The 12,222-nt window shown below is 32.5% G+C and overlaps 1 protein-coding gene across 1 annotated transcript; it reads right to left on the reverse strand.

The window, feature by feature from the left end:
* Positions 1 to 4,759: 4,759 nt before the first annotated feature.
* Positions 4,760 to 5,481, reverse strand: LOC131150392 (uncharacterized). The gene has a single exon (XM_058101090.1). It carries the CDS (start codon positions 5,266 to 5,268, stop codon positions 4,876 to 4,878), a length of 393 nt encoding a protein of 130 aa, XP_057957073.1. The 5' UTR covers positions 5,269 to 5,481; the 3' UTR covers positions 4,760 to 4,875.
* Between the last annotated feature and the right edge of the window lie 6,741 nt (positions 5,482 to 12,222).

A 12,222-nucleotide genomic window follows, 5' to 3' on the forward strand; every position in this document is an offset into this window, starting at 1 on the left:
TTTTCATGATCCGGCTGTGGCCCTCCAGCTCACCAAGTGCATAGTCCTCCCCGGGGACCAAAATGTAGAGCAACACTTGCCAGCACTTTGTTCTATCACAAGTATTTTAGCTTCCTTTCCTTATACTTCATCCGTTTTCCTTACTTTTCTACTACTTCTCTAACCTTTTTCTTCTTTCTTATTTGCTTTCCCATTTACTGGAGAAGAAAATGAAAGGCAGTTATTTAGAATTTAAATGACTGTTATAACAAGTTAGCCTCCACATAGGAATCTCTTCAACAAAAGAAGAAGTTTAGAACGTTCCAAAGTTAGGCCTATAACTATTCTTTCCAGTGCAAGTAGTAAGGAACCAGGTAGCCAACCTCAAGTAAGAACTAGCCCAAGCTATAGGAAAGCTTGAGCAACTAGTTAAAGAAAGTGATGGCTGAGGCTAGGAGCATTGAGGACAATGAGGAGAGGATGAGGTGAGGAGGGTGAGCTCAACTGGCTTTTGGGAGCAGAGCAATAAGAGAGAGGAGGAGTGACTTTCTACTTGATGACCTTTCAAATCCTTGTTTGCTTTGATCGTGGGCCCTTTTTTTTTTTTTTCTTTGCCATTTTGTACTTGTTTGACATGTATCAATGAAATGGCCCACATATGAAATTTGCTCATCCCCATACTTGTGGGATTTTTGAGAATGATTAGAGAAGGAGTTACAAGATTTTTAGTTTTCTATAAAGCACCAATTTAGAAAAAGTAGTCAGGTGGCGGATCACTTGACTCGTCAAGGCAAGGGAGGCAATACGAAGAAATATTTTGTCGGTAATGTACTGCTGAGTAAAATGAGAGGTCTTATTCGTATGAATAAGATAAGTATTCCAAGGTTTCTTCTTTAATTGTCTTCATTTGGCTCTCCTCTATTTTTCTCTTATTTTTGTTTGCAGGTAATTTGTTTATATTTGTGTTTGTTTGTTTTGATTATATATTGGCATGTTTAGATTGTTTTAGTTGCATAATGGTACGGATTTTGATAGATTTGCATTGGTTTTGTTCTCTTATCCTGGTGTCGTCACACCCTTCGACTCAAAGCCAGTTCGGCATTCCGGCGTTGGCTCGTAGCCAACCCACGAAGCACAGCGCCATCGGCACATGGCTAGTCCTCGACTCCCATGGCATCGTACCAGCGCTAACTAGTGGATCCACACCCTTCGGCCTAATCTCCCAGGATAGGCTCAAGCCCTCAAATATAGAATCGGTCACTTTTGCCTACGTGGCAAGTGATAACACATGCCCTTGGATATAGAGTCAGTCACTTTCAGTCCCTCGAATCATTGGAATCGCGGTCCCATCAGCAATTCCGCATATCACACACACACACGTATGCTCATATAACCAAACAAACCACACTTATTTGGTAATCTAAATCATGGTTTTCCAAACAAATACAGTTTAAACAAAGTCAAGTCACAGCTATCCCAATATCACAGTATAAAACACACATATACTCGGTTTTCAACAAAATTCGGGATTCAGCCCGTTGCCCCATTTTTCCCAAAACTGCAATATTAAAAAACCCATAGTTTTCCCCGCTAGATCCCCCCAAATGAGTAGGCAAAACACACACAGGACCGTGGACCACAGTTCCACCGAGTCTGATTTCGAAAAGAACCAATATAAACATAGTTCCCCTTACCTTAACCCCGTATAAAAAATCCCAAACTCCAAGGCTCCTAAACAGCGAACCAAATTCCAAAACCTACAAATTACAGTACAAAATATACTCACAAAATCATCCTCTACAAAACTACAAGATCAGAAATGAAAATCGAGTCTTACCTTGATTTTTCGCCAAAACCTGAAAACCTCCGAAATGAGATTCCAATCCGTAGAAGTTGTAGAGAATCCTTCCACGATTCTCGTGGTAACTTCCGTTTCTCGATTCTATCAACGATTGGCGAAGAAATCTAGAGAGAGAGAGAGAGAGAGGAGTAGAGAGAGTTTAGAGAGAGAGATAAACTTGAAGTAACTTAATGAAGAAGTAAAGGAAATTTCCTTTTATAGCCCTTTGACTCGGTCAATTTCGTCGACAAAATTGAAGCTTCATCGACGAATCGGTGGCCTCATCGATGAAGTCTGATATTTCCAAATTCCCAGACCTCTCGGCTTTTCCTTGTCGACGAGTCTTTGAATTTTGTCGACGAAAAAAGCACACACTTCGTTGATGAAATCTGGCTTCGTCGACGAAGCCTGGTAAATTCCAATTTTGCCCCTCTCTTAATATTTAAATCTAGTTATCTCAGTTCGGGTTCTTACAGGGCCACTAGGAGCTACGAAGAGTCTATTTTCATTGTGCAAATCTTAAAGATGACGAGAAAACTTCATCGACTTTTCATTCTATCCACCTATGAAGTAATGATCAAAGTTTCAGCATCTTTGGTACTTTTGTGTATGATATGTATTTATACCCGACTTGCTTATTTTGATTTTTAGCCAAGGACTTATTTTTTGCTTCAAGCATCTTAACTTATACAAAGTAGATTGTATAAATATAATTTTGTATAATTTTAGTTGAATTTATTTTTTATGAATATTTTTCCTTACATTTAAAATATAAGAATATTTTTCATAAAATATTGTATCCTATTTGTCCTTTTATTAATTTATAGTATTGATATAAATATAGATATGTACATATTGTTAGGTTTTTTTAACCAAATAATTTTTTTTTCTTTTATGTTTTAATAAGAACTTCTAAATATTCCATATGTAATTTATCTAATTTTTGTGAATTAATTTATAATTAAATATTAATTTTTTAAAGAATATTTTCACTTATTTTTAAAATTTATTTCTTTTAGGAATATTTATTCTCTCTTTTAAAAATTTGTGATACTTTTGTACATATATTGATTTGCAATATTCATTTTTTATCTTAATTTTAAAAGACAAAAAAAGAATTTATTTAAAAAACAATTCATATTATTTATACATCTATATAATATTGATTTGAATTTGGAGAGAGAGAGAGGACAAAAAGTTTTCAAATTTCCCCGTATAAATTAACTTTATTGACAGCTGTTTCCTTGACTTCTTTCTTATTGTTCATAGATCCTTTGAATCTACCCGTTTGTATTTTGAATTCAAAGACGCAAAGGCACAGACCAGAGATCCCTCCCCGGCCAACGCCAATTGAACAACTAATTATATTCTTAAATTTTGAGTGATTTTAATTCTAATTTTGTAAGCATGTAATTTAGAATGAATTTTAATTTGTGTAAATTGTATTGAGTTTCTTTTGAATATATTTAATACCCAAATTCATATTCTCGAACACTGAAATAATTTAAAAAAAAATTAAAATAAATTGATAATTTTTAATTCAAAATCATTTCAAATCCAAAATATGGTTGGTTGTTTAAAATATGATGTGCTTTAGGTAGGTTAGCGTAATTTCTCCTATTTTTATAAAAAAACCTTGATATATTATTATGCTCATTTGTTTTGCATTCTCATACTTAAGCCTTCATTCTAAAATTGTAGACTACTCTAATAATGGCATTAGAAATCGAATATGAGAGTATAGCACAATTCTACGTCACATGTATATTAAGGAGATCTTGAATTTGTAATGTTGATTTAGTCTCTGACTATGTGAGGCATTTTTTATAGGGTAAATCTATGGATTAAAACGAACAATATCTTCCTAGAGTTGGATCGAAATTAGTATACCTTGCTTTTTAGAAATATGCATAAACATTGTCTTTCAATTTTCTAAAAATAACCTGTTAAATTTTTACTCAAGAAAAAAAAAATCATAAGTTAGTCCCTGTCCTATCAAGTAAAAGTCGTTTTACTTACCGGTACTTTTAATAAGTATATTAAGAACCTACATTTTATATAATTACATTTACTTTGCAAATCAATAAAACTAGTTGAGGTTCATGCAAAATATTAACTTAACACTTTATTTATATTACAAGCAATTGCTACGAGTTTACCCTTTTAAAAATCAAAATAATAATAATAATAATAATAATAATAATAATAATAATAATAATAAGAAACTCTAATCGTAAAGTGACAACTTCAATTGCATAAATTTATTAAGTAAAGATTCTAATATTGTACCAAATAAAAGTATAGGAAAAATGATTGAAAGTATTAAAAAAAATAGAAGAGTTCTTGTTGTAGTTATTTCAAAAGCGTGATAATAGAAAAAATTGTTTTTCACAATTAAGCAAACCTTTTAGTTATGATTTTGTCATTGTCATGAAAATTTGAAGATTTAATCATTTAATGATCATAAAAAATATTCAATTAAACAAACTGTCTCTTCCCTATCTCTTTTTTGCAATATTTGAATAAAATTTTATGTTATTGTAAGTTAATGCTTCTACAATATTTGTGATAAGAATTCATATTATGTAGATTTCACAAATTTTATGTTAATTGTATAATCTCGGTAAATCCTATCCATACATGAGACCAACTATGTGGAAAAAGTTTAGGACATTGAAAGTATATTTATTCAGAGAAAAAATAAAGTAGAAAATAAAATTCCCTTTTTTCCCCCTTCTCAAATAAATCTTTAATCCAAAACCGACTCCCAGGCGAATCACAGTTGGGTTTTTGTTGTTGCTGTTGTATATTATATAAATTGAAATGGTAGTGCGTGGCTGCAGCAGCATGAAGGGTCTTTCAGAGAAGTTTACGAATTAATTAAGCTTATGAATTAAATTAATTGAAAATAATTAATAAATCAAACCCAGAGGAGAGATGTAGATCGAACACAATATATAAGCTGAATTTGTTTAAATATAAACTAGTTGGATGCACGGATGAACTGGAATAGAACTACAAATTGAGAATGGATGGAGACTATGAGAAGGCACCGGTTACGCACGAAAGCAATTGTGGCTCCTGAAACGTACAAGTTGCTGCCGCTGCTTATTATTCTGTGCGGAGGACGGATGAGATAGGGGAAGCGGCGGACCTCCCAGATCTGTATATATTACCGCTGCTGCCGTTGAGGGAGAAGAAGAAGAATAACAATCTCCGAGGGACTTGTGTCGGCGGTGGTGCTGGGCGTAACCCAATTCCCCATTGCTAATATCACAATCATTCATTTCCTGTAGCGGATGATGATGAGGCGGAGGCGGAGGCAGTGGTGGTTTGTAGAAGTCAGAGATGTCGTAGGATAGGGCGGCGCCGGAGGAGAGGCAGTGGTAGCGGCGGCGGGTTTTGGTCTTCTGAACCGCCTTGAATACCAGAGGGATCAGACCCTCCATGAATTTTGTTTGGCAATCAAAACCTAATGGGTCAAGCTAATGAACGTAGTAGACAGCTAAAAAAAGGAAAAGGAGTAGCATCTGCAGAAGGCCAATAATTCAATTCAATTCATGTGTTTCGCTGTTTGTTTATAAATATTATAATAGATAAAGAGAAGGAGCTTGGAAACCTCGCGTAGCTCACCCTCCCCTACACGCGGTTGTTCTCATTTTGTTTATATATATATATATATATATATATATATATATATATATATGTATATATATATATATATATGTATTTATGTGTATAGGCAGCATGATGCATGGTGACGCAGATGCATTGACTCTTATGGTCTCTTTAATACGTTTAGGTTTTTTTTTTTTTTTTTATACAAAAATCATATTCAATTGCAACTGACAAATACCAAATACATCAAGGACAAAAATACATGAAGTCAAAAAAAGTTTGGGTCTCTCCTCCTCCTTAGGTATCGTGTACTACTCATCTTGTGGTGTGGCTAACTTCACGCACCCAAACTTCAATTAATTACTGGATAGGAGCAAAATGTGGAGGATGAAAAAAACTTTCAGTTCAGCCGGGAGAAGCCCCCCCAACAGCTTGAATATTTCAAACCTAATTACTCGTTCTGCCGTTTTAATTCAATTATTTGCTGTCACAAATGCTATATATATATATATATATATATATTGATGAAATAATTAATAAAAAATATTTAACATAAGCTACATATCTCACCCCCAGCATAATAATAACAACAAAATAAAATAGTCTTTTATTATCTAGTATATATATTATCTTTAAGAAATGATGTATTTTTGTGTGTGTATACATATAAACAACAATAACAAAATCAAGTTTTAAGTTTTATTAGGTATTGCAGGCTATATAAGTCATTTTCTGCCAATTTATATTATCATAGACTATTTCTTTTGACAAATTTAGAATTATTAAATTTTTACTCGCTATCTCAATTCTCAAGTTTTTTTAAGTGTGCTCTTACCCCTTCTATTATCTCTACAGTTACTAACTTACTTTTTCTCACTAGCACACTATGTGGCGTACGTTGCTAGTGTCCAAACCATCTTAGTCCCATCCTTTATCTTATTTTCTATAGAAGTTATACCTAAGTTATCGTATATATATATATATATATATATATATATATATGTGTGTGTGTGTGTGTGTGTGTGTGTGCACGCGCGCGCGAGCAATTAGGAGTGGCAAAGCAGGTTAAAACCCGACGAATGCTCCATTGCCTGTTAGTTTATGTCGGGTTTGAGTTTGGAAAAAAATGACTTGTTTATAACCAGATCAACCCGAACTCAATCCATCTAATAAATGGATTGGATAGGTTTGGTTAGGTACCCGTCGGGTAATTTGCTTACATATTATTATTATTTTTACCTTTGGGCCCTTTGGACTTTGGGCTGTCCAATTTAGGTTGTTTTTTTTTTAAAAAAAAATTAAGTTAATTTTGATAACATATTAAGGGAAGAAATTTAAACTAAATAAATTATATTTTTAAATAGATATTTAATGGATACCTGATTATAATCTGTTTATTAAATGAACAAATTTAGATTTATAAATTATTTGACCATTAATAAATAGATGAACTCACATCTAAACTCATTTAACCTATACCTCTTTATTATCGGTCCAAACTCAAACCGTTTACCATTCCAATATAATGTTAGTTGACTTGATTGGAATTGCTTAGGTAAGTCCACTGTCCACCCACCTACCATTTCTTAGAAGCATCAATTTTCCATCATTTTCAAAGGTTAACACAGGCCTCATCCAGACGCATCTGTATGTACCAAACCCACTACTTTATATATATATATATATATATATATATATATATATATATATATAAACATTCGTATTTTATAAAATTATGATAAAAAATTTTAATTCAAGTAAATTTATTACTATATTTATATTAAAAAAAAAAAGCGTCCTAATCTCTTAAAAGTAAGAGTAAAAATTCTTAAAACAAATAATTTTTTATGTTTTACAAAAAAAATATTTCAAATATTTTTAAAAGAATTAAATTTCTATATTACAAAATAAATAGCTAAATTTAGGTAAATTACATTTAGAATTTATGGTTTAAACATAAAAGAATAAATTTATATTTCAAAATCTTATTTTCAATATGTCAAGATTTGAATCAAAAGAACTCAATAAAATACCTATAATGATGTTATAAACACTAAAACAAATTAAGATATGTCCTAAATAAATAGGTAAATTCCTTTGATATCTTTTAAAATTATTGTGAACTGTCATGCAATATTTTTAAAAATAAATTTATAAACCTAGAAGTGTCCCAAAATAATAAATTTTAAATTTAGTTGAAATAAAAAATTATTAATTGATCATTAAATAAATAAAATATAATAATTTTAAAAATTTTACGTAGCATATGAGAGCTTAGAAAATGTACTAAGTATATTAAAAATTTTCATTCGAAGAAGAAGTCGTATATAGAGATATTTTATAATAATAAATGCATATGTGCACGTTAACTTTTTGTGCATAATTTAAAAATTAATATCTCACATATTATTAATTAGAGGATTCATATCATGTAATATCTTATGTTTTGAAGATGTTCTTATCCCTACATATACACTATGTCACAACAATATCTTATATCTATATTTGTATTTTATATTTTTAAACAAAATGTAAATTATTTAAATGAATTTAAATATTTATATTTTATTAAAAATTATAATAAATCTTAAATAAATAATCTCATCGTAGGTAAATGATGACCTAATCAAGATAAATGTTTAGTTGAGAGGTCTCAATCACATTGGCTTTGTTGATAGGATGCAGCCGCCGGAGCCACATTCGACTGTCACGCAGGCATGCAACATTATTAAATATTATCTTGTATGTTTATATACATACAAACACCAGCTGCCTTGGAGCAGTGATACAAAAAAAGCAAGGGAGTGATTAAAAAAAGCAAAAGTCCAGAATGAGATTGGATAAAGCATTCTAGAAATGAAACCCACCCGCCAACCTCCCTCCTCCTTTTCATTTGACCAAGTAGAGAGAGAGAGAGAGAGAGAGAGAAGTCATCAAAGGCTAGCTAGTATATATGAAGTTCTTAAATCCTCCATTTTTTTTGTTTTGGATAACGTCCGGGTGTCCCCAATCAGCATCTACCAGGTTACCCTGGGATGCACCTCCATATTCGCCATACTTTTTTTTTTTTTGGATTACACACCGGGTATTCACGCGTCCGTTTTACGATCCACGTGACTAATCCTGTGCCCCTTGAAGTTGACCCCACAACTTCAAAGGAAGGGTAAATTCAGGAGTCTAAGGGCGGAAACGAGTCCAAGAGGGTTTGAACACCTGACCTCGTGAAAGGCACTCCTGCAACCCGCTCTACCACCTGAACCACATCCTGGGGGTTTCATATTCGCCATACTTGAGAGCAGGGCCGGCTCTTGACAATATGGAGCCCTAGGTGAATAATCTATTCAAGGACCCTTAATATTTTGTTTAATTTTTATTTTTATTTAAAATTAATTTTTTTAACTTTTTGAGATGCAAAATCACTAATTAAAGTTTTATATTCAAGATTTTCAAGTATTAGCTAGTTGTTGGTTATTTAATTTTTGGCAAAATAACTTACAACAAAAATAAAATACTCTATCTAAATCTTTAGAATATATAAGCCATTTTCTATCATGTTTCTCTCCATTTTATTATTATTATTATTATTATTAGATTCTAATTCCATCTCTGAAATTGATTGCTCGTTTTTTGGAGGATTTTCATCTTGCTCATTTATATTTTGTTTAGAACTAAAAATAAATTTATCAAGAACTCCCTTTTGAGATGACACTAATTCTTTTTTTTTTTTTCTTTCTTCGTTTTTCATATCCGGAGTCATATTTTCTCGTTGACATAATTAAATTTCAAAATTAACACTAACTATAAATTGACAAATTATGTAAACAAATAAAAATAAATTTAATAAATTTATAAAAATAGTAGATTGAAACAATATAACCTGATTATTATTATTATTGCAAATCGATTGGCGAGTAAACTTTAGAGATATCGGATTCTTGCCGGATACAACGCTATAATCTCAAAGCTTCCAAAATCTAAGAAAAAATAGAAAAAAAAAATTCAAAGTGAAAATAATAGAAAAATAATATACAAACATTGAAATAAAAATTAGAATTGATAAAAATTACATAGAATTAGAGGTCCGAAGATGATGAACACAATAGTTGGAACAATAATCATAGTGAAACCAAGAGATGAGAGTGTGAGAGATGAAAAAATTTTTTTAGAGAGACTAAGAGAGAGAGATGAGAGTAATAGATAATTTGAAATACAATAAAGTTGTTAGTTGAGAAATATAAGACTTGAAAAAAAAGAATTAAATTGTATTTATTTTATATTTTAAAATATAATTTTATTATTTATTAATTAGTTAGTAAGTCAATTATGGGAATAGAACATAATAAATAATATTAATTAAAAAAAATTTTGAAACTAAAAAATAATATTATTATATTAAAAAAATTGAGGGCCCCAAAATTTTGGGGGCCCTAGGCGCCTGCCTCAATTGCCTAAAAGGCAGGCCGCCCATGCTTGAGAGAGAGAGAGAGAGAGAGAGAAGTCATCAAAGGCTAGCTGGTATATATGAAGTTCTTAAATCCTCCATATTCGCCATACTTGGAGCTGATTGGATATAGCCTAATTACTTCTAGATAGTATTTGTGGGGAGTCGACTTGCTGTTGTGCTGTATACTCTGCCTGGGAGAAACTTGTACAAATATATGTGAAGGAAGTGGAGGAGTCGCACACTGCTACAAGCGTGAAGCTTTGGAAGACAAAAGAAAACAAAAATGCTCTATACCTACTTCCTTGAGAAGCTAACAATGTAATCAAAGTAGAGCAAGTTTAAAGTCAAGGGGTCCCACAAAAAGGGACACCCAATAAGTCTCCCCTTCCCAACTTATAGGGATGACTCTACCAATCCGACTAAAACTCGACATTTCACATGCTTGTTTCTAGACAATATTTTTGTCATCATATCCGAACTATTATCATCGGTGTGAATTTTGTCAAGTTGTAACAATTTCTCATCCAATACATCCTGAATCCAATGATATCTAACATTAATATGTTTTGACTTTGAATGGAATTGCACTTTGGCTATCACAATGAAGAACATATCTTTCTTGTTCTATGCCCAACTCTTTCGAGAATTTCTTCAACCAAAATAATTCTTTACAAGTTTCCGTAATGGCAACAAACTCGGCTTCTATAGTGGATAGAGCAACACATTTCTGTAATTTTGATTGTCATGCCATAGTTCCCCCTACAAAATTCATCAAATAACCCAAAGTTGATTTTCTAGAATCAACATCACCGGCCATGTCGACATCCGTGAGTACATGGAGCATAGATTTACCATTTTCAAAACACAAACACACATTTGAAGTGCCTATAAGGTATCAAAGAACCCATTTTATCGCCAACCAATGCCCCTTTCCTGGATTAGAGAAAAATTGATTAACAACTCCAACGGCATGAGCTAAATCCAGTCTTATGCAAACCATTGCATACATTAAGGAACCAACGGCCGAAGCATAAGGAATTTTCTTCATCTCTTCCTTGTCTTTCTCACTTGTAGGATTTTGTTTTATACTAAGCTTGAAATGACTAGAAAGTGGGCAACCAACGGATTTTGTTTTATCCATATTGAACCTCTCAAGCACTTTTTTAATGTAACTTTCTTGAGACAACCAAATTTGCCCTTTTTCACAATTACGAATAATTCTCATGCCAAGAATTTGTTTTGCCGGTCCCAAGTCTTTCATAACAAAAGACTTGCTCAACTCCAACTTCAACATGTCAATCTTGGAGGAGTCTTATCCTACAACAAGCATATCATCAACATAGAGTAAGAGAAAAATATAAGTACCATCCAAAATTTTTTTTTCACAAACACACAATCATCTGAAGAGGTTTTTGAGTAACCATGATCAATCATGAAATAATCAAATTTCTTGTACCATCTCTGTGGTGCTTGCTTCAACTCATACAAACTTTTATTTAATTTACATACTAAATTCTCTTTCCTTTATTGTTTGAAGTCTTTCGGTTGTTCTATGTAAATTTCATTTTCCAAATCACCATGTAAGAAAGCGATTTTCACATCTAGTTGTTCAACTTCTAAATTCAAGTTTGTTGTCATGCCAAGAACAATTCGAATAGATGACATCTTCACAACCTATGAGAATATTTCATGTAGAAACCTAAACCTGAAAAATAATAAAAAAAATAATTAGGAAAAGAAGAAAGAAAAATTTAACACGGCAAAGCAGCAAGACTCGTCGACGAATCCCCTATTTTCGTGGACAAGTTCCCTTCTGTGACTCGTCGACAAAGTTCAGGCGTCATCAATGAAGAAATCCCGAGTGATAGTAAATTTCAGGCTTAAGGTTCGTCGACGAATCCCTTCTTTCGTCAACGAACGTCCTTCTGCAACTCATTGGCGAAGGCTCCATTTCATCAACGATGTCGGTCGAGTCAATGACCTATAGATAAGTTTTAAATTACTTCTTCATTAAGAAATCAAATATCTCTCTCTCTCTCTCTCTCTCTCTCTCTCTCTCTCTCTCTCTCTCTCTCTCTCTCTCTCTCTCTCTCTCTCTGTGTGTGTGTGTAAACCCACGAACCTTGACCTTCTCTCTTCAATTTCTTGTCATTCGTCGCCCGAATCAACGATTGAAAGTCACCACAAGGATCTAGGGGCAATTCTCTATGAGTTCACCAGAACGAAATCGTGTTTTGGGGGTTTTCCAAGCATCACTCCAAAGTTGAGGTAAGGGTAGAAATAGATTATTTATTTAGCAGTTAACTAATTAAAAGGGGTGTATAGGCCTAGGGATGTTAAT

Source organism: Malania oleifera, chromosome 3, assembly GCF_029873635.1.
Source record: "Malania oleifera isolate guangnan ecotype guangnan chromosome 3, ASM2987363v1, whole genome shotgun sequence".
Classification (NCBI taxonomy): domain Eukaryota; kingdom Viridiplantae; phylum Streptophyta; class Magnoliopsida; order Santalales; family Ximeniaceae; genus Malania; species Malania oleifera.

What these genes read in the sequence shown, in the direction of transcription:
- LOC131150392 (XM_058101090.1), bottom strand. Translation starts at nt 5,268, where the DNA reads ATGGAGGGTCTGATCCCTCTGGTATTCAAGGCGGTTCAGAAGACCAAA.